Source organism: Myodes glareolus, chromosome 18 (genome assembly GCF_982192425.1).
Source record: "Myodes glareolus chromosome 18, mMyoGla1.1, whole genome shotgun sequence".
NCBI lineage: Eukaryota > Metazoa > Chordata > Mammalia > Rodentia > Cricetidae > Myodes > Myodes glareolus.
This window is the reverse complement of record NC_142043.1, coordinates 49,606,761-49,630,018: the sequence shown is the minus strand read 5'-3', so window position 1 is coordinate 49,630,018 and position 23,258 is coordinate 49,606,761. Positions and strand designations below refer to the sequence as shown.

Here is a 23,258-nt window from a genome sequence, read left to right as displayed (position 1 = left end):
CCAATGTGCTGTAGAAACTACATAGTCAATCAGTTTGTAAAAAATTATGTATATTCATGGAGAAATTTGAGAAGGAGGATGAGAAGAAATTGGCTGAGACAGCAAGAAAAAAAGGTGCCAGGACTGTGACAAGTCCTGCTTCCCTCAGCCCTGCCTGCCTACTGTCCTAGGATTGGTTGATTCAAATAACCAGGACTTCAGCGGCCTACCAACTGTGTCCCATGAGAAGATGCCCAGTAGTGCCACCCAAGCAAGGGCGACTCAGTAGCTATCTTTTTTTCTTACTTAATGTTGCATATGTTTGTACAAAATTCTAGGTACTACTGTAGCATAAAAAGAACCCCCAGATTTCTCTCAGGAGGAAGGGGGAGCATCAGAAGCTTTCCTGAAGTAGCAAGGATAAGATGGGAGGAGAGGACAAAAGCAAACCTTTGTCTATTAGCCTACAAACAAGGTCAAGAAACAAAAACGGCAGGTCACATATTCAGAAAGAAGTGTGTGCCCTCAGAGAGCTGAATGTTTTAAGTGAATTCCCTCTGTATAAAAGAAATACACGATAGTTGCATGCACTTGTGTAAATGTTGACTGTACCACTCTTCTTGGGGTGAGGAAAAGACTTTAAAGAGTAACTGAAGGGTCTGGAGAAGGGACCAGAACTCACACCAGATAGCTCACGTCTACCTTTCATTCTAGTTCCAGGAGATCCAATGCCTTCTTCTGGCCTCTGTGGGTACTGCACTTAGAGGTCACATACCCCTCACATACACAGACATACACATAACTAAAAGTAAAATAAAATCTTTTTTAAAAGAGAGAAACTTAAGGTGGATGAAGGAAGCCAAGTAAGAAAGGTTATAAACTGAAAGACTCTAGCAGGCCCGGGCTTGGCAAACATGGCGCTGGCAGACCTTGTCGTTCCGCCTTCCCTCTCCATCAAGGTTTAGTCCCTTTTTTGGACACTTTCTTATGCCAGACTCCTTCCGAAACTGACTACCAAACTCCAGCAATCAAAAGCCCCCTTTAATTCACCTAATTAACATGCCCAATCAAACTATCCACCGTATCCTAGCCCATTCTAACACAGACATCCCTTTTCCTCCTCTTAAAAATTACACCTACAAGGTCATTTGCTGCTGTTTTTCTGTCTGAGTCAGAAAGCAGACACTTGTACTTTTCTTCTCCACTTAATAAAGGATCTCCCTGTGAAAACAGGTGTTTGGGTGTGGTTTGTGTCTCCTCTAGGGTCTCAGTGGGAGTTCCCGATGTGTGGGGGTTTCTTCAATAACTCTTCACTAAATACAAATGAAGAGGAACCTACGGATCAGACTACAGGTAGAGAGAGGGAAGAGAGAAGAAATGTGAAGTTACTAAAAGTCCTTAGAAAGGATTGAGATGTACCTCATTGATAAAGTACCTGCCTAGCCTGTGCAGAGTCCTAGGTTCAGTCCCCAGCACCACGGAAGCCATGTGTGCCAGCACTTGCTTGCAATCCCAGCACTGAGCAGATGGAAACAAAATCAGAAATTTTTTTTCTTTCTTTCTTTTTATATATTTATTAAAAATTTCCACCTCTTCCCCTCCTCCCATTTCCCTCCCACTTCCCCCACTCCCCCTCCCTCTTCCTCTCTAGTATTAAGAGCAGTCAGGGTTCCCTGCCCCGTGGGAAGTCCAAGGTCCTCCACCCTCCATACAGGTCTATAAAGGTGAGCATCCAAACAAACCAGGCTCCCACAAAGTCAGTCCATGCAGTAGAATAAAAACCCAGTGCCATTATCCTTGGCTTCTCAGACAGCCTTCATTGCCAGCCACGTTCAGAGTCAGAAATTTAAGGGCATCTTCAGTTACAGCTTGAGACTCGCCTGGCAAACATTAGACCCCATTTCCTCTCCTCCCAGAAAAAAATGGAGACTTTCATCCCACATAAAATTAAAACCATTTAAAATGCATTTTTACAAAATAGAAACTCTCCCATCTTAACAAACTTTCATAAATTTTTTTCATACGTGTAAACATCATTGCTAAGTCAGAAACGAGGGGAAGGATAGTGTTAAAAAGGAAGAGGGCTCATACAGATATAAACCACTTCCATTTCTAGTCCAACAGAATGTGGAATATGCAGAGAAATGCAATCCACAAGTGAATACGGAGGCAGAATATATACTGAATAAGGCTGAATATATACTCCCAGCAAGCCCTCAGAAAATTTGAGGAAAACATTACCTTTGATAGGACTTGGAATCATGATACAAATCAACTACACCCAAATCTTAAGGGCAGAGAGATACCAGTAGGAAAAATGGCTTTGACCACAAACAGATTGTAACTGGAAAATGGTGAGGAAGGAAAGGAATGAAATTAAGAAAGCCATGGCCACTTGGGAGTTCCCATGGGGTGATCAAGACAGAGTCATGACACAGTAACTTCATTTCCTTTGTAAGTGGGGTTGTAGACTGGCCAACCCATGATGCCACAGGCAGTATATCTTGACTGCAAAAATGTCTTTAAGAACGTGGCTAAGAGGCCTCTCAGAAAGTAGATAAACCAGAAGCCGCTTCTGTGTGACCGGATGGAGGAGAAGAGTCTGAGAAAGAACACATTATAATCCAAAGGTAAGGAGGAATCCGTTTTGGAACTTCCTAACATAGGTGGAACAGATGGAAAAACCATGGAGAAAAGGCAAGCATCGCACAGGTCGAACACAGGCCCAAGAAAGCAAAAGCCTGACCCAAAGGGTATCCAGAATTGTTTCCCCACTTTCTATTTCGTTACTGTTTGTGGCATGTTAGCGGGTTCTAATGACTGCAAGTGTGTGCACGTATCTTGTGCAGCTGGTGCACTTGTGCCCTAGCGATCTGTTTTCTCCTCTCTGAGTGCTGTTGGGGACTGAGCCCTCAAGAGTAGGTGGCCTGGAAAGGCAGCCAAATAAAACAGGAAGAGATGCCCAGACTAGAAGATATCTAAACCATAACACAGAAACTGGCAATATAAAAAATCAAGGCAATGTGACTCTCCAAGAGGTCTCTCCTCAACTAAGGAGCTCAAAGACACTGAGATAGGAAAACTGCAGGGTGGAATTTTCAAACCTTGGGCCATCGAGATGACTCAGCGGGCTCAGTGCTTGCTGTGCAAACTAAATGACTTGAGTCTAGTAACCAGGGCCCACATAAAGGACAGAAGTGTCGTCTGACCTTCATGAAAGCACTGTGCACCTATACCCATGCATACAGAGAGAGAGAGAGAGAGAGAGAGAGAGAGAGAGAGAGAGAGAGAGAAATTTGGTGCTTGTTGAGAAGGGTTTCTGTAGGAGGAAGGGGGAATCAGTAGTCATGGAAGGTGGGGGTGGAAGAGTCCAAGAATAAGAAGCAGTGAATGACTACAAGAGACATCTGGACGCAGCAGAGCAGCTAGCTGCACAGAGGGACTCAAAGAGGCTGTGGCAGTGCCCGAGAGCTGTGCAAGCTTAAGTCAGACCAGATCCCAGCATGAAGAGGAGAGGAGAGCACAAAGTTCTGTCCCTAGCAGAGGAGCTACTGGGGAGGGACACTGTAGCATCCGGCAAGTCAGCCGTGTGCCAGTGGGAGGGCGCACATCCAAGAATATGAGCAACACATTTGGACTTGATAGGTACTTAAAAGCGAATGTTTTTAAGAGATTGTTGAGGTGGCCAACCAATGGCTGGTCAGCCTGGGAGCCTGGGACCCATGACATAAGAGAGAGGGCCAGGATCAAGGGTTGGATGGCCCAGAGACCTAGAATGGAACCGAACATGAACATGGGGGAAGTCAATGAAATGATTCCTAATGATATTCTGCTATACTCATAGATCGGTGCCTAGCCCAATTGTCATCCGACAGGCTTTATCCAGCAACTGATGGAAACAGATTCGCAGACCAACAGCCAACATTAGGCAGAGGTCTGAGAATCCTGTGGAAGGTGGGGAGGAATGACGGTAGGAGACATTTTCTTTATTCATTCTTTGGTTGAAGGACATCTGGGTTGTTTCCAGTTTCTGGGTATTATGAAAAAAGCTGCTATGATGCATAGTTGACCAAGTGTTCTGTGGTATGATGGAATATCCTTTATATGCCCAGGAGTGATATAGCTGGGTCTTGAGTTAGAACCATTCTCAGTTTTCTAAGAAACTGCCACAGGCAGTAGCACCAGGATCTGACTTTGTAGAACCCGTTCTCTATGGAGAGATACCTTGCTCAGTATAGGCACGGGGTGACTGGGGGAGGAGAGCTTGATCCTGCCTCAACAAGGTGTTGGGATAGACTTAGTAAACTTCCCAGGGGAGGCTTTACCCTCACTGAGAAGCAGAAGGAGGGGTAGAGTTGGGGGGGGGGGAATGTAGGGAGAGTGGGAGGAGAGGAAGGAGAGGAAACTGGAATTGGTTTGTAAAGATAATAAATTATTAATTTAAAAACAGAAAGTCAAAAAAAGCTGGCAAGAAACAAGCCAAGCTAAAGCTGAACATTTGTAAGTAGGAATAAACCTCCATGTAGATTTATTTGGGAGTTGGGTGGCAGATCCCACAAAAAGCAAAAACATCACACAACAATGCTACTTGAGCAAAGTAGAAGGGTACAGAGCAACAATTTAAAAAATCATTACCCTTTCTGAATGTGAATAAATACCTTGATAAAAATGAAATCAGAATGCAAACATTTCAGTAACAATAGCTTTATATGTGTATGTGTGTATACACACACACACACTCACACACACACACCTAGGAATAAACCAAGCCCAGGAGGTGCAATACATCTATAAGAAAACCTTAAGACACAAAGAAAGTTCCAGGGAAATCCCCAAACAACTAAGGCTATTTATTTCCAAGGTTATTGGTTGCTCCTCACAAACTAATGGTAGGCCCTATTGCTGAAGGCAACACTTATATCTCATTGAAAAGAGAAGCTGAACTGGTGCCTCTCTAGAGCCTTCACCCCTAGTGACTCATGTTCACAGTACTAGAAGGTACTCTGCCCGCTACAAGAGGAGAAAAGCAAACACCAACCCAGCGGTAAAACCTGCAATCTACAACAGTGACCTGTCTGCCTGACACACGGGTGCACTAGTGGCACAGCATTGTGGGAGTAACCAACCGTCTGACTTGATTTAAGGCCCAGATAGGCCATGGAGGTAGGGGGAAAACTAACATTGTTGTTCTGATAAAGGAATGTAACAATAAAAAGGCTCCTAACAACATTCTGCTGTACTCATAGATCGTTGTCTTGCTCATTTATCATCAGAGAAGCTTCTTCATACAGAAGAGGGGAACAGTCAGAGAATGAGAGACCTTAGAACACTCAGCCCTAAATAGGATGTGTTCATCGACACCCTCCCCTCCCAACTCAGGGAGCACTGTAGAAGATGAGGCTGAAAGAGTCTAAGAGTCAGAGGGAATGGAGGACACCAGGGAAATAGCGTTTTCCAGATCCAACCGGACTGACGCATGTATGAACTCACAGACACTGTGGCAGTACGCACAAGGCCTGCAGACGTCCAAGCTAGATGCGATTCCAGCACTGAGAGAAGAAAGTGATCCTGAGCTCCCATCCCTAGCCAACTGACAGCTGTGTGCAAAGGGAAAACTGGTTTTCTCCAGCGGAGCCTCACTGGGTATGCGAAGCTCTCTTAAGGGCAAGCCCCACGTGGGCACAATGGTAGACGGCCAATACAGAACTAAGTCAATAGTGTTCTCTTTTAGACTGTTTGTCTCATATTGCTTAGTTTGGGTATTTTTATTACCTCACTGATCTTTTGATTGTATATTATGCTTTCTAATTTTGTGGTTGTGTGTATGTTTATGTCTATGTGTGTCTCTCTGTATCTGTACGTGTCTCTCTGTGTCTGTGTGTGTCTGTGCCTGTGTATATGGGTGCCTCTTGTGCTTTTTTGTTACTTTTTGTTGTTTTATTCTGTTTTTTTAATTCTTAGCTTGGGGGTTGTATTTTGTTTTTATTTTTTTAAGAAGGCATGGAGTTGGATGGGTGGGGAGATGGGGAGGATCTGGGAGGAGGTGGGAGGGGGGAAGCCATAATTAAAATAAATTGTATGGAAAACATTACTTTTGATTAAAATTTTTAAATTAAAAAAAGAATAGTGAGGTTATGGTTCTAACAAAGAACATTTGCCCGGTGGATGTGCAGCCATAAGTTTCACCACCTAGGACCACAAAAAGAGAGCAGTAGTAGCTACTTACCAATGAGGGTAAAACTCCGAGCATCTCAAGCTTCAAGTTAAGGCTTCTCTTCCTCAGCCTATTTACACTTATACATTAATGATATTATCTCCATCACTCTGTGATGTCACTTGTTTAATTAATATGGTGTTCTGAGGAAGTGGCTTAGCAGGTAAAGCATTTGTTCTGTAAGTGTGAGGACTGGAGTTCAAGTCCTCAGCAGCACAGAAAATCCAAGTGGCCGTGGAGGCTTATGTGTAACCCTAGAGCTCAGGAGTTGGATATGGGTGAGCCCCAGAGAGGCTAGCTAGTCAGACTAGCCAAATCATGAGCCCAGGGTCTAGGCAGAGACCCAGCTTCAGCTAATAAAGTAGAGGGCAATCAAGTAAGGCACCTAATATCAATATCTATTCTCCACACTCACTCAGTGTTTATACATCCAGAATTTCCACAACTTTAGGACTGCTAAGTTCTAGTTTCATTCCTGGGGGTGTACAAGGAGGTAGTTTTCACAACCCTGTCTGGTCAGCTCCTGATAAAGTGGGGCAGGAAGCACCAGGATTGATGCTTGCTTCAGAGCGGGAATTAAAAATGAAAGCAATGCCAAAGCAAATTAAGTCATCTTCTACTTACAGATGACACATGCTGCAAGAGACACATGACATCAATCATGTCCACAAGGATAAGGAGTCTCGTAACGGCTGCCAACAAGGCGCGGGCGGCTTGAACCACAGCCTCCCTTTTCGGGAGGTAACAGGGGTCATCTGTAAATCTCTCGGCTGACGCCTTCAGAGCATTGCCTGGAAAACACAACCCCAAGTAAGTTATCATGTGAGTGTCAACAACAGCTACTTGGGCATCAGTCAGCCAACCTAACCCCAAGAATATTCCATGAATAACCACAATATTAAAATAAACTGTCGTATGGTACACCGAGCAGCACGTCTTAAAACAACACCGCTTCCAATCGGCACTTGTTTGTGACGAGCGCTCTGGGGTCCAGAGAGGCATCACGCCATCTTCTGGAGAAACTCTCGGCTGACGAGCAACATCAAGTAAAAATGGCTGCCTGCTTCTGCGGTTGCCCCAACTCCCAACACTGCCAAGTGGTTCACGACTAAAACTTCACTCAGATACAAAGGTCGTTGTTTGTAAAAGTGAAGAGGGGCTTCCCTGAGTTGTAGTTGTCTGCTAACTCAGTAGAGAATAGAGGTGTCCTTTAACACAGTGCCAGCAGACTGCGAGTGTCGCTCACTAGGAAGAGTGCTTGCCCAACACATGTGAAGCCCTGGAGTCAATCCCCAGCACCCACACACCAGACATGCCAGGGCACACTTATAATCACCCCACTCTAGAGGTAGTGATCCAAAATACAAGGTCATTCTCAGGCTACGCAAAATATGATAGCCTCTCTCTGATAATAGTTTACCATAGGCAGACTTATTCTATATAATGTAAAGTCTAGACTTTAGTCACAAAAATAATATTACAAATACATCATTGTCAGAGGAACAACATCCCTTCTATTTTCAAGGCCTTCTGACTTAAAATATTTGCTTTCAGAGCTACCGATATGGAAGAGCCTACAGTGAAAAGGGAAAGGCTGCCTTCTCCATCCCCTTCCCCAGTGACCAGACTCACAGAGAATGACTACATCTGTTGTTCAAGTTTCACAATATAAACTTATTTCATCATTAAAGTAATATGTGTCTAGTTCTTTTATATAACACAGTAGAGCTGGTGATGAGTGAGTAAAGGGTTTTGGCCACTAAAAAGTCGGCCTAAGTTCATGCCCCAGGATTCGCATGAGGAAGGAGAGAGCTCACTCCCCAAAGTTGTCATCTGACCACACACACGTCCTGGCACGTGCACACACTAAATAAGTTAGTTAATTAACTAATTAACAAATAAATACAATAAATCTCCTTAAAAAATAATAACTCAGAATACTAAAAAGTATAAAGTAAAAATATTTAGTTCTGGACTGGAGAGATGGCTCAGAGGTTAAGAGCATTGCCTGCTCTTCCAAAGGTCTTGAGCTCAATTCCTAGCAACCATATGGTAGCTCACAGCCATCTGTAATGAGGCCTGGTGCCCTCTTCTGGACTGAAGAAAGAATACTGTATACATAATAAGCAAATAAACAAATATTTTAAAAAATATTTCGTTCTCCATACTGATACCTAAAAACACCAACTATTCTGTTTTATATACTTATATAGAAATTTCTCACTGAAGTTCTGTTTCATGTCTCTGTATACACGTTTTTTATAAATGCATCTGCATGCTTTATATATGCATACTTTGCAGATATATTCATACACGTCCACATTTAACACAAATATGCAGAGATTTCATACCACATAAAAACATAATCATTATACATACTATAAATGGGAAAGGCGATGGATGCTGAGCAGCTTCTCAAGGAGAATCATCTCACAGAAACTCTCTACGGTTTGTTCACTGCGCTCACCAGTTACTCTCTGTACCCCGTGGGATGACGGATGGTCAAGAGCCACAGCAATGAGCAGTGCAGGTGCCTGAGTCACACAGGCTCCCCAGGTCTGCTCTCATGCCTTCCCTATGCTCTACTTTCCTTGGTTGTTAATGGAATAATAAAAATAGCAGTGGTTTGCCCCTAACAAAATATTTGGTTGTGGTTTTTTTTTCAGAAATTAATAAGCTATCTTAGAATTCTTAAAGAAATTTCAAAAGACTAATAATAACCAAAACCATCTTGGAAAAGAATTGACATTCCCAAAAGCAATTCTTAGGCAGGTAGTGGTGGCACGCACCTTTAATCCTAGCACTTAAGAGGAAGAAGCAGGCGCATCTCTGTGAGTTCAAGGCCAGCCTGGTCTACAGAACTAGTCCCAGGACAGAATGGCTACACAGTGAAATCCTGTCTTTGAAAAAAAAACTGAAAAAAAAAGCAATCCTTAAGATTTATGGTCATCTGGTTTTCAACAAAGATTCCAAGAAAAGTCACTAAGAAAGTGGTCATGTTTTGTGTGTGTTTGTTTTATTTTGCAATAAATGGCTCTGGTATAATAAGATAGTCACATGATAGAAAACATGATTCTCTGTCTCACATTATATGCAAAAGTCAACTCAGAGTGGGTCATAGAATCCCATGCAAAACCTCATGATCTCAGGCTCTTCAATAATATCTTAAATGTCGCACCAAAAGCACATGCAATAAAATGACAAACTAGGCTATCAAAACCTAATATTTCTGAACTTTATTTTTAAGATGTATTTTTACTATTTTTAATCATGTGTTTACGCACACATGTGTGTGTGTATGTGTGTGTGTGCATGTGCAAGAATATGAATATGCTTGTGAGTGCAGCTGCCTGAAGAGGTCCAGGTGTTAGGTTCCCTGAAGCTGGAGTTACAGGTGGTTGTGAGCTGCCCCAAGGGGAAGCTGAGAAAAAAGCGTGTATCCTCTGCAAGCATGGTACATGCCTTGACCACAGAGCCATCTCTTCAATCATAAATTCTGAACTCTAAATGAGAGCATCGAGAAAGTGAATGGGGGACTGGGGAGACGGCTCAGCAGTTAAGAGAATGTGCTGTGCTTAGAGAGGGCCCCAGCTGGAACTGTCCCAGAATCTACACGGTGGCTCACAACAGTCTCTCATTCCATTTCCAGGAGACCTGACACCCTCTTCTGCCTCACTTTTCTGACCTTCAATGGAGCCAGGCACACACATGAATCAGGTAATACACTCATACATATAAAACAAAAATAATGAATTCTTTAATTTAAAAAAGAAAATGAAAAGACAACCTATAAATGAGGGAAGACACTTTGAAATCGTATCTCTAAGAAGAGGCTTGCAGCCCTCCCATCAGGGAAAGAAGCAGCGCTCACGTGTTGCTATTTGCTAAGAGATGGAAGAGATGAGAAAAGAATTTTAAATAGAAACCGCAGCAATTATGCTGGCATCTGTAGACTCTCTGACTCCTGGTCACTATCACTACCTTATGCTGCTGAGGAAATACGAATTCTCTCCGAGTAAGCAGCTTTGCCTGCAGACAAACACTGAGATGACAGAATATGATCCCAACTCAGACATGCTGAACTCCAAGCACGGTGCCCTCGTTGCCACAGTATGTCCTTTCTAGATATGGAATCCAACTGATGGAACTAAAACCAAATGTGTCAACATTTCACGTTTCCACCTTCAATTCTGATGGCATATGGTTGTAAACAAAGATAGGTTTGCCAAGAATCTGACACACATATCAAGACTGCTAACAAACCTCCCAAGTTCATCCTCTCGGGTGATACTTAAGGTAGGAAAATAAATTCAATGACCCTGACTTTTCGGACAGTCTGTAGAAAACTTCTGGCAATTTGCAGGCCTCCATTAACTCACTCCCTGTTATGGAGAGGGCCAGAAATTGATGTCTATCATATAAGTGTTACTAAGTAGATATTATAACTGAATTAAATGACAAAAACTCTAGTTTAAAGCTTGTAAATAATAAAAAGATAAAGCAACTTTTAAGTTTACTTATTTTATTATTTTTATCTGTATGAGTGTTTTACTTGGTGTATGTGTGTATATTGTATGTGAGCTTGCTGCTCATGAAGACAGAGAGGGAATCATATTCCCTGGCACTAGAGTTACAGACAGCTGTGAGCCGCTTTGCGGTTATTGGGACTTGAACCCAGGTCCTCTGCAAGAGCAGCAACTGCTCTTAGCTGTTGAGCTTACTCTCCAGCTCTAATCTGACTTTTAAATAGGCAAAGGCCCTAAATAGGCATTTTAAAGAAGGAGAAATACAAATGGCTAATAAGCACATAAATAGATTTTCTAGTGTGAAGACAATCTAAATTATTAAAGCATAATTACATCTATATTAGAGTTTTAGTAAGGTCGTTCATCAAGATTGTTTGATTGGTTAAATATAGGTAGACATTTAGTTGTAGTCAATATGAAGACATTGAAGACCGAAGAGCACAGCAGGAGAAACAAGAGTGGCCATGTGTCTGTGTGTGCTGGAAGGATCCCGGTAGTCACTGCTACGCACAGGAACAACTCCTAGGAAGCAGAGGAGAAAGGCAGTGTATGCATTGTTACTAGTTTCTTCCCGTGGTTAGGGATTGGGGAAACTCAAGATTATTGAAAGGTTGACTGAAGGGTGCTGGTGGAGGTCTCTGGTGCACAGCACTACAACAGAACCCATGAGCAGGCGCTGGAGAGATGGCTCAGTGTTTCAGAGTGTGCTGCTCTTGCCGAGGACTCGTTAGTTTCCCAGCACCCACACTAGGTGACTCACAATGCTGACCCCAGCTCCAGGGAATCCTCTTCTGGCCTCCACTGGCAACTTCAGTCACATAAACGTATCCTCACAAATGCATAGACATAAATTTTTAAATGTCAATAAATCTTTTTTAAAAAATAGTGGGGCTGAAGAGATGACTCAGTGGTTAAGAGCTTCTTTTTGACTTCTTTTCCAGAGGACCTGAGTTCAAGTCCCAGCACACAAATGGTCGCTCATAACTATCTATAATGGGATTTGGAGCCTTCTTCTGCTATGCAGGCCTACATGCAGATAGAACACTCAAATACACAAAATACACATAAATAAATAAATTCCTAAGTTAAAAAGATACAGCAATGAGCGAGCACGCAGAGTGGGGAAACGGGGAGATCCCCGGATACCCTGCAAAGAATAATACTATTAGCTAAACTAGAAAAATTGAGCAGTTGAAACTAATTAAACCATCTCTAATAATTCTCCCATTATAATCCCAAAATAGGTTATTATTTTGTTCTCCCTTCAAAGCATAATAGTGGAGAACTAATTCAAGCTCCAGCTCACCAGCTTTACAGAAAGTCCCTAGAAACTCACATCCTGTTTTCCTGTGTCAAAATCATCAAGTGTACACAAAGATTATAGAAACAGTACAATGAAAACAAATGGAACGTTCTGCTCCCCAGAGAAGTCTTAGATATGCATAGAGTTCTTAAAAGTAAAAGGTATTCTCCATATCACATTCATATTCTATCTTTTCCACGTGAAGATTTATTATGTCAAAATCAAAGCTATTCCCATGAGACTTCTAGAACAATTCCTTAGCTGTGGAGCTGCGACAGGACCTCCTTTCTCAATTTATTATGAAACTTGTTATCAGACACATCGTTTCAGAGATTACACTGTTCCTAGCCAGTGGCCTATCAATGGTGACCTTCACTCTCAAATGCCTCTCTCCCAGCATGGCTGAAACTGGTATTTACTGAACTGGGTAAATGGCAAACCTAAGGAAAAAAAAAAAAAGGACAGGTCAAAAATCTTGATCAAAAAAAAAAGGAGGCAACGGAATTTTTCATTGGGAGTAAAGGGAATTAGAGCCCCCAGATCCTTCTTTGGGGTCACCACTCCAGACTGTGAGCTTTAGGTAAGGAGAATGAGTGTTCAAATACATTTAAGTCTCCTCGAAAGTCTCTAGCGTGGAAAAGAAAAGCACAATAGAAACATAAACTACAGTAACGTGTGAGCATAGAGAAAGGCTAAGAACATACAAGACTCCACACTAGTCGTCCAAAGACTCGTGTTTTTGCAGACCCTGGAAGATTTGAGTACACTCGTGGCTGGCTGGACAGTCTCTTATGGGTGTTTTCAAGTTGCTTTTGGTATGACACTTAGAACCTTTCAGATTTAGAGTAATGTTTACAATTTTCACGTAAAACTCTGTCTGGACCAGACACAGTGGCTCACAGAGAATCCCGGCACTTGGGAGGTAGAACCAGGAGCCTCATAAATGCAAGGCCAGCTTCAGCTATAGAGTGAGTTCGAGACTAGTCTGAGCCTCCTGAGAAGTATTTTCTTAATACTTTGTAACAAAATAATTTTATTTCTTTGTTGTTTCCTTAGTAACTATCCCTTTTTGCTTCCAGTTTCTTTACTTGTTCTATGAACCTAAAACTCAACGACACAGACTACTGTTGCAACTTCTGATTCTGTCACTCAATCATAATTTCAAATTTGAAACTGATCTTAAAGCAGAGTATACATGGGTGAGATAAAAAGAAAAGATACAAAACTCAATCAGCTGTAAAAAACATGAACTGAGTTCACCAAGTCCTTTCCCTCCACAATGACCCTTCAGACACAGAGATGCACCACCTCCCAATAATCCTTTAGAACCAAGCCAAAAGGGTGTGCCTCAGATTCGTATATTATAATGTCTTGTGTGATCAATTTTAATCTTACGAGTTACACTAACAATTGGTCTAACTAGTATTTTGAAGTCAAATCAGCCTCTCTCTTAATGGTTCTATTGGGATGGGTTAACAAGCTCTGATTCTGTAGGAATGCAACAAGGAAAAAGCTAAATCTAGACATTTTATAGTCTTTTTAAAATATAACAACTATTTAGAGAGTCTCTAGCCCAAATGTCTCTTGTTAGTGTGGGAGAAATAGCAGTGACTTGAATGTTAAGAGACCCATTTTCCTTTTTTTTTCAAATTTATTTATTTATTTGTTTATAAAAATTTCCACTTCCTCCCCTCCTCCCCATACCCTCCCATTCCCCCCACTCCCTCTGCTCCTCCCTCTCCATCCCTAAGAGCAGTCAGGGTTTCCTGCCCTGTGGGAAGTTCAAGTTCCTCCCCTCTCCCTCCAGGTCTAGGAAGGTGAGCATCCAAACAGACTAGGATCCCAAAAAGCCAGTACATGCAGACAAAACAAGACCCAGTGCCATTGTCAATGACTTCTCAGTCAGCCCCCATGTCAGCCACATTCAGAGGTATTGAATCAAATGGACTTAACAGACATCTATAGAACATTCCACCCAAATAGGAAAGAATATACCTTCTTCTCTGCAGCTCATGGAACCTTCTCGAAAATTGACCACATACTCGGTAACAAAGCAAACTTCCACAGATACAAAAAAATATTAGTAACCCCCTGTGTCTTGTCAGACCACCATGGATTAAAGTTAGAATTCAAGAGACCCATTTTCTACTACTAGAATATCTTGGGAAAGGGATTGAAACCTTGAGAAGGAAGAATGTCCTCTAGAAATTCATCTCTGCAGTCCCACACAAAAGACGGGAGGACGCGCGCACACACCAAGGAGAAAAGAATTTCCTTGCCGCCTCCTACGACATGATGGCCACCAACTATATTAAAGGTCAAGCTCCTGCCCTCTTAAAGAAGTAGGTTGGAGCCCAGGTTCCAGTCAACAGCTAACCTTCAGTTTCCAGTGACTAAAATAACTGACATAGCCAAGAAAAGCATTGCCAATCGTAGGGATCGTGAAAACATAAAATCTCAAAAGTTGACAGCATTCATCCAAATATTTCCAACAGAGTTTGAGCTTTATCTAATAGGGTGTACTACTATAACTCGGCTGATAAGATTATCTCTGTGGAGATAATGGGTGATTGTTGTGATTTTTAACTTTATATGATTAAACATTTTATTTGTCTAATTTTCTTCATTCTCTTTCCATGATCCCTAGTGATATGCTGGTCTTTGATTATGTTTCCTTTATTGTACTACCTACTATGGGAGAATTTTCTGGCTGGGTCACTGTCTTTTGTTCTATACAATAATTTTTATTATAAATTTAAATAGATTCTGTACATTTCATAAAGCTTATAATTTAAAAATTAATTCTGAGTGAGAGAGATGATTGGATATAAGTGCTTGCATCCAAGCCTGATGATCTGAGTTCGATTCCTGGGACCCTCATGGTGGAAGAAGATGACTCCCATAGATGCCCTCCAAACAATAATAATAAATTAATAAATGCAATAAAGTGCGGTCAATTTTTTAAATAGATTCTGTCTAAAAGATCTCAGTTTCATTATTAATTAATGTAGTTTTGTCCAAGACACAAACTGAATCCTTGCCTATGAGTCCAAAACGGATCTCAATCACAAATAGTGGAATTCACCCTAGCTTAACTTAAAAGTAAAGGGCCAGAAATACAAACTTTAACACTCTTGAGGCAGAAATACCAGCGAAGACAAACTTCTAACACACCACCACAGTTGTGTTTCGCTGGGAACCGTGCTTCTGCCATCACCTACACTCAACGCCTGTGATGCAAGGAATGACACTGAAGACCCAGAAACTGCACCTGCCACTGGGTGACAAGAAGAGCCCCTCTATCCATCGCTGTCACTTACTGCCGCCTTCCTAGCCTCTTGGGGCCACATTCTTAGCCACCAGTGAGTCTAGAAAATGTCTGGGCTTGTTGTTTAGCTTTACAAGCTCTGCGGCAGGGTGTCTTCCAAATAGTCATACTAGAAAGGAGCTGAAATTGGTCAAATGACCAAATCTGTACTGCTTCAAACACTTAAACCTCTCTGTCACTCCCTCTCTCTCTCTCTCTCTCTCTCCTCTGCAACTCTTAAAGTTAGGATATCAAGATCAATTCTGTGTCCTAGTGTAGATTGTTATGGAGAAGGTGTTCACTGAAATCTCAAAGTGCTTTTGAAAGGGTATGGCGTTGTATGGAAGCAAGGCAGCTCTCTATACTTAGAAATTATTCACAGCCTGTCATTCATTGAAGAATTTTTGATGTAACAATCATGAGAGGGAAGAGAAGGGAAGTGATTAACCACTCAATCGTGCCTCTTCTTGTTATGTTTGACATGGCCATTCGGAACAGTTAAGTGACTGCCCAGATACTTGAGATAATTCATCTGTTTACTTATAGCAAATGAGTCCCATGTTTAAGAATAGCATTAGGACCAGTAAGATGGCTCAGTGGGTAAAGACACTTGCTTACAAGCCTGACAACCTAAATTCAATTTCCAAGACCCACGTGGTAGAAAGAGAGACTCAGCTCTCATAAACTGTCCTCTGACTTCCTCGTGTGGACATACACACAATGCAATTCTTACGCTCTAGGGTTTTTTATGTTTATTTCTGTGTATTATGTGTGTCTGCTTGCCTATGTGTGTGCCGCAGGAGTGTGTGCTCGTGGAGCCAGAAGAGGGCACCCGATTTCCTGGAACTGGAGTCCCAAGTAGTTGTCAGTCAACCAAACGTGGGTGCAGGGATTCAAACCTGGATCTTCTTCAAAAATAACAAGTTCTCTTACACAGAGCCATCTCTCCACTCCATGTAATTGTTAAAGAAAAGAATTAACATTAATCTAGAAATACAAAGGAGGAAATTGTTCACTTTGTAACGACACCTGCCCAGAAATTCTATGCCTTGCAACAATTAAGCTTATAATAGTTATTGGCTGTGTGAAATTTTAGCAGCTGTCTTGATTCCTGGCTTCTAATGCAATCTTTTCAAGAGTGGTTCCAACGTTAAATACGTGAGTATTTAAGTTATTTAATTCCATCTAACTCAACCTCTGACCTCAGTGAACTTTTAATGGCTGACTTCATCTTGGCCATGGCCATCCCACCCAGCGGGTGGTCCTTCGGGATAACACCCTGAGTGCTCTTATCCAACCACCTATTCTACAGACCTCACTCAGGTGAAAATATAAAACTACAAAAAAGCAATAAGCGTTATAAGATTTAATATGGAGCCAGGAGATGGAACTCTGACAGGACGGTGTTGAGAGATGAAGGCAAGAAGGGAAAGATGCAGCCTGGAACACAGCGTGAGAAGTCTATCTTCAGGAGTGTAAGGAGCCTTCTCCGGGAACTTCCGGGAGATAAAGACAGAACTGAGGGACAGATCTGAAAGCCAAGGTGACTGGCTGAGTTCCTGTGTGTGGAACACCGTGCTCCCTGTTCCAGGGGAAGCTCATCACTTTCCTCAAGTCATTTGGGGCTCTTTTTCAGCATATGTAGGAGTTATCTGAGGAGAAAGGAAGGTGCTACTGAATGACAGAGTAATACCTTCATATTCTGAAAGAGAGCACCAATGCTGTCTTCTGGTAAGAAAGAGGGAGAGGGCCAAGAAGAAAAAGATGCTAAGTAAGGGACTCGGTGTGCCTTTAGGGGGTGGCACACATCAGTACCTGTGTACCGTGTGTCTGCAGTGCCCACAGACACCAGAAGGAGCACCAGACCCCCTGGAACAAGAGTTACAGATGGTTCTGAGCCGTTATGTGGGAGCTGGGAATTCAACCTGGATTCTCTGAAAGAGCAGTCAGTGCCTTTAACTACTGGGCTACCTCTCCAGCCATAAAAGTAACATAATTTTAAGAATTGAAAGAGAAAATGCATTTGACTTTTTCTCTTGATTATCCCGAGGTTGCAATACTGAACCCTTGGTACTGAAGACAGTTTTAATGCAGTACATGACCATGCAGCAAATAAGACATGAGAGCCATGATAGCATGAATGTCATGTGTTTCGGTTCAACTATTACTATCAACTGATGAACGAAAGCAGATAACTTTATTGTTACTGCGTATCCTTAGCAAAACGAATCAAGTTAGAAGGGAATGATGGGATACAAGAGGGAAGAGAGCAGAGATGGAGTGGGTTCCGTTCTTAATATAAATCAGAGTCAGGACCTTGCCTAGAAATGACAGCATATGCAACAGGGACAATTGTAAATCTAAAGGCAATGCATCATGAGAAAATAAAATCAAGATTAGCTGGGATATAGAAGTATAATATGAACAAAACTCATATGTCAGAAAAGAGTAAATATAAAAGGATCTCTGTGGTTGACCAGTCAAGGGGAAGTGTTATCAGCACACAACTAAAATTACAGAGTAACCATGAGATAAAAGGTAGAAGGGGCTTCCTCTGAGAGGAGGCTGGGGCAATGAAGCTTTCCCTTGTGTTCTGGAACAAAAGACACAAGAAGTGAGGAGACGCTGTCTTCCATCGCAGGCTGCTCTGCAGTAATGATATGCATGATTTACTCTAAAATATTTACAGGTTAGAACCAAGTTCAACATCTTTTGAACAATTACCAGATCTTTTCGTTCTGACCATTCCCCTAGTCTATGCTTTTTCATACTTGTGCATTTAAAGATTCTATGACATCTGCAGCTCATTCGTTCCTATAACTACTCTCATTGAATACTCTAAAATTAATTTCTATTACTTTAATCTCATAACGGGAAGGGATCAGAACTTTTGCTTTTTGATGAAATCAGAGGACGATAAGCATTTATAGTCTGGTATATTAAATGTCCATGAAAGAGAAGGTTGAAGAAGGGAGGCAGGGAGGAAAGACATGATGGCGACAAGGAGGAAGAAACCTGACGTTAGAATTTCCTATAAGACACACGATTTTCTTTAGGTCATAATGTAATATTCCTTCTTTGTCCTTTTTTGTTCTTAAATGTTTTGCCTGACTTTTAGGAGTCCTCTAGGGCCGCTCCTTCTGCTCTGGTATATAAGACAGGAAAGGGGAGCCCGTTTTGTCTCATAGCCTGATCTCAGGAGGGTAAGAAGACAGAAGCTCTGGAGCCTTTTCAGCCCCCTTCCCAGGAAAAGACATACACTGTTTTTTCTGCCCAAAATGCACACATACAAATTGGGGGAAAGAGAAAAATCTTTATCTCTGGCTCTGAGTATTATATTATATTATATTGGGTTTTTTCCATTTCCTTGACTCCCAGTAAACTGACTGTATCTCAGTTTATCACTGCCTGTGCATCACCAGCTCCCAAGCCTGAAAGCATCGTAGCTCTGAACAATAAAGTTCCCCTTGGGATTCATAATACATAAAGCTCTCTCCAAAGAAATCAAAACTATTGATGGTTGTCTACCGTGTAGTTAATTCAGAAACAAGCATTAAAACAGATAAACAAAATGATGTTGCCTCTGTTAATGCCCCACACAAGCAGGCCCCTAAGTAATAGAACATAGGAAATCAATAGAGCTTGGTAATTCCATCCATTGAGACCTTATTAACTATATTGTAGATCTCAGCCAAATTCAATATAGCACATGATCAAATTTATGAAAGAATCCAAAGAATTCAAAACTATATTTCACCTAGAAATTATGCTTCCAGGTGAAGTATAGGATAGCAGTGTTGGTAGCCAATGACTATGAACTCAAGCACAGCAAAGGGTGCCTTCCTGTCTCTAAAGGGGACAGCTCTGGTTCCACACATCTGTCTACTCTCATCTGGGGTCAGGCACAGCTGGTAATTAGCAGTGAAGTATTCAATAAGAAATACAATTCAAGCCATATATTCAATATTAAATATTACTGATCAGCATGCTTGCAAGTAGTAGTGCTTACAAAAAACCAAAGAGCCATGGTTGTGGCTTATGCCTATAAGCCCAGCACTCAGAAACTGAGGAAGAAGGATTGTCCACATAAGTTCATGGACTTTCTTTACTATATAGCAAGATTCTGCCTCAAAATAAAAAAATGGTCAAAAATTAAACATTAATGTGGCAAGCAGTTAATGCAGAAATTCATAATTGGTCAAAGTATGGAGAGTAAGTACATGGGGAATGCTCAGCCCTAAATGGGATACCTATATTACTCCATCCAAGGATCAAAGAATGTTCCAGAAAAAGAAGAAAAAAATGTAAGAGCCAGTAGTTAGGAGAAAATGCTAAGAAACTGTCTTCTTGATACAGCATAGCCAGAGCACACCTGGATTCACCAAGGCTATGCTGGTTGGTTTTTACTGTCAGCTTGACACAACCTAGAATTACTTAGGAGGGGAGTTTCCGTTTCAGGACCAGGGTTTGGGTTCTTGTGCTGCACATCAAATATTCCCAAGAAGGATGCACTATGGAACTGAGCTGCAAAATTACCAGAGTACTGACAAAAAGAACCTGGCAGAGTTTGGCCGTAGAGCTTTTCATGAGAGCTGAAAGTTGTCAGCATTGTAGTTAGAATTAAATCCATGGAAATGAAAAGGCTCCTCAAGGAAATGAGGAGACGGAGCCTTCCTAAAACTAATGCTTGAGAAAAACATACAAGGAAAAGATAGGGAGGAGTCAAGGAGGAAAGTGAGGGAGGAGGTGAACACAATCTGTAATGTCCTGGAGAGAAGGTAGGGAAAGTCTCATAGAACAGAGCAGAGATGTAGAAGAAAGTTTAAAGTGTGCCGACGTTTGTTATAATAAACAATAAATCGTCCATGCACCAGAACGGACAAGGTAAAGTGAAGGTGTGAGTTCAAGAGGAGGACAGAGAAACAGGGAGTGGAGCTGTTTAGTGAGTACTTGCCCGTCATCAGGTAGAAGCAAGCTAACACATGTAAAGACAGAACCAGTGAAGGAGAAGAGGACCAAGCACGTGGCAAAATACCACTGTAGAGTAATAGTAGAGTCATTTCAGGGAAGGGGAAAGGCTAGGAACCAGATAAATTTCAAAGAATTTAAAAAAAAATTTTCTTTGAAACTGAAGAAATGGGAATAAACAAGAATAGATATTCTTGAGACTTTTATTCCTGGTTCTACTCTTTAATTCTAACTGTCAACTTGACGCAGCCTAGAATTACCTGGGAAGAGACCCTTAATGAGGAATCACCTAGAACATCATTATTATCTAGGAATCATCTAGGTTGACCTATGGACACGTCTGTGAGGAACTGTCTCCGTTACTGATGGAACCAGCCCACCGAGGGCAGCACTATTCCCTAACCTGGGCCCTAAACTACATAAGAGAGAGGAAAGCATGTAATCAACAATCCACTGAATCAACAATCCATTGCCTGCCCTCTCTGCTCATGGTGGTGGATGCACTGTGTAAGTTCCCTGTTACTGATAGACCCAGCCCACCGAGGGTAGCACTATTTGCCAACCTGGGCCCTGAACTACATAAGAGAGAAGAACGCATGTAATCAACAATCCAATGCCTGCCTTCTCTGCTCATGGTGGTGGATGCACTGTGTAAGTTCCCACCTTGACCTTTCCACAGTAACGGAGCACAACCTAGAATCTTAAGCCATATAAGCCCTCTGTTTGTCTCAGCACATTTGTCATGGTCACAGACATGGACTAGGACACTGTGGAGGTTTGAGTCAGAAGGACTCCAATAGGCTTCTTTATCTGAATGCTTACTCACCAGGGAGTGAGAGGAACTCTTTGACAGGGTTAGAAGGATTAGAAGGCGTGTCTTATCAGAGTAGGTGTGGCCTTGTTGGAAGAAGTGATGGTGAGCATTGGGGTTTCAAAAGCCCATGTTAAGCCCAGTTCTCTCTCTGCTCACAGATCAGGATGTAGTTCTCAACCATTTCTCCAGCATGCACCCGCCTGCCACCATGTTCCCTGCCATGATGGTAATGGACTAAATCTCTGGAACTCCAAGCAAGCACCCCAACTAAATGCTTTCTTTTGTAAGAGCCGCCTTGGTCATGGTGTCTCTTCACAGCGATAGAACAGTGACTAAGACCAACGACGACCCTGAGAACTTGCCAGTTGCTTAATGCGCTCTTTTGTAGTCGGATGTGCAACAACCCATAATATTCAGGCCCGTGCTGTGTAGGCATTAGCTTGGCTCACTTTCAGCATGATACCAGCATCTATGAAAAGACTGGAGAAAGGCAGCTGCTCTCTGACCACGAAGGAGAGCAGCATCCCAGCTGGTGCATGACTCACGCTTTGCAGACTGAGATCTCAGGCCACGTTTTCATGTCTAGGACAGCTGTGCACTGGCTAAGCAGTCTGCTAATGTGCATCAGATCTCCACTCTTATCTATGACTCACACATCAGAGTAATGGTGGATCATCTGCGGAATCTCTCATACTTTCAAAATTCCTCCAATCAGTATGTCTATCTGTCGTAGGTCCAGCATCTCAAGGACTATCAGTGGGGGTGGCCGCACACATACATATAAAGGACTTTCCACATGCCGGTACACCTCATCGCGAGTGACGTGGAAAAGTGTGCCGAGGAATCAAACGCACTGTAAGAAAAGCCTGCTATCATTTTTTCAAGTGGATGCTAAGGGGTACTATGCTGAGTGTCTTCCAACAACTACTGGGTTACAAGCAGTGTAGCTAATTAGCTCGTCGTCTCCAATGGAACATTCTGCCAGCTAAAGAACGCCATGTGTGTCTGTTAAAATACTCCAGGATGAGTTTTTCTTTCCCTGTAAAAAGCCGAATGGTCCTGCAGCACCCGTGCCATCACAAGACAGTACGCGAGCCGGGAACTAAGCTGGAGACTTTAAAAACACATAGACAGAGACACACAGAGAGAGACGCAGACACAGGTCATCCTCGGTACAAAAATGCCAATGCCAACTTTATTGTACGCTGGGGAAGCTTATATAGGGATCCTTAGCCACGCCCAGCTTGAGGGATCCTTCAGCTGCAGCCGCATCAGGCTCAGAGCAGCTGCAGGAGGGGTCTCGTGCTCAGTTCGCTCCAGCAGGCAAAAGGTCAAGGCAGGCAAAGAAAGTCAAGGGGTCAGGGGTCTGCAGCCCCAACATTTCCCCTCCAGTGAATCTCAGGATTTAGTGAGAAGACTGTTATATTTGTGATTTGATGTTTGCCTAAGAATACTGGAGATGCAGCAACAGTCAGAGGCCTGCGATATCAACACATCAGTAGATGGAAATAATGCGGGCAGCCAGCTGTTGCTTCTGAACCCAGACATATGCTGTAAGTAATTGGTGGTAAATACCGAACATTTTATCAAACCCCTAACTGCAACATGGTTGAGCAGAGTAGATGGGACTGACCAGTTATTCAGGAATGGTTCATTAAAGCCGAGCTGCTACCTTCCTTTATAATGAATATTTAATATAGTTGAATTTCAAACTTATTTAATACAGGTGATACGGAATGGATATCAGTGACTCATTAAGGCATTATTTACTTCCTTCCTCAAAACATGCACTGAGATTCTAGAGAGACGACTAGAGACAGCTCGGTGGTTAAGAGCACTGACTGCTTTTCCAGAGGACCTAGAGGTTTGATTCCCAGGACCAACTGGTGGTTCACCACTGTAACTCCAGTCCCAGAAGTTCCAGGGCCCCCTTCTGGCCTGCATGGATACGAGGCATGCATTTGACTTATACCTATACAGGTAGGCAAAATACTCAAGCACATAAAACAAATAATAATAATAATACAATTTTTAAACATGCATTGAATAATTGAAAAGGCAATAAGGAACATTTTGAGAGATCCACAGTGCTGAGCAGTGTGGCACATACTTTTATTCCAGTACTTAGGGAGGCAGAGGCAGGTGGA

The 23,258-nt window shown here is 42.3% G+C and overlaps 1 protein-coding gene across 2 annotated transcripts in view; it reads right to left on the bottom strand.

Annotated features, from left to right (window-relative positions):
• Positions 1–23,258, bottom strand: part of Ctnna3 (catenin alpha 3) — a 1,405,098-nt gene that overhangs the window by 1,308,292 nt on the left and 73,548 nt on the right. For both annotated transcript variants that reach the window (XM_048451587.3, XM_087898188.1), the window contains exon 4: positions 6,818–6,984. In XM_048451587.3, the coding sequence (XP_048307544.3) occupies positions 6,818–6,984 (167 nt within the window). The remainder of the gene's footprint in view (positions 1–6,817; positions 6,985–23,258) is intronic.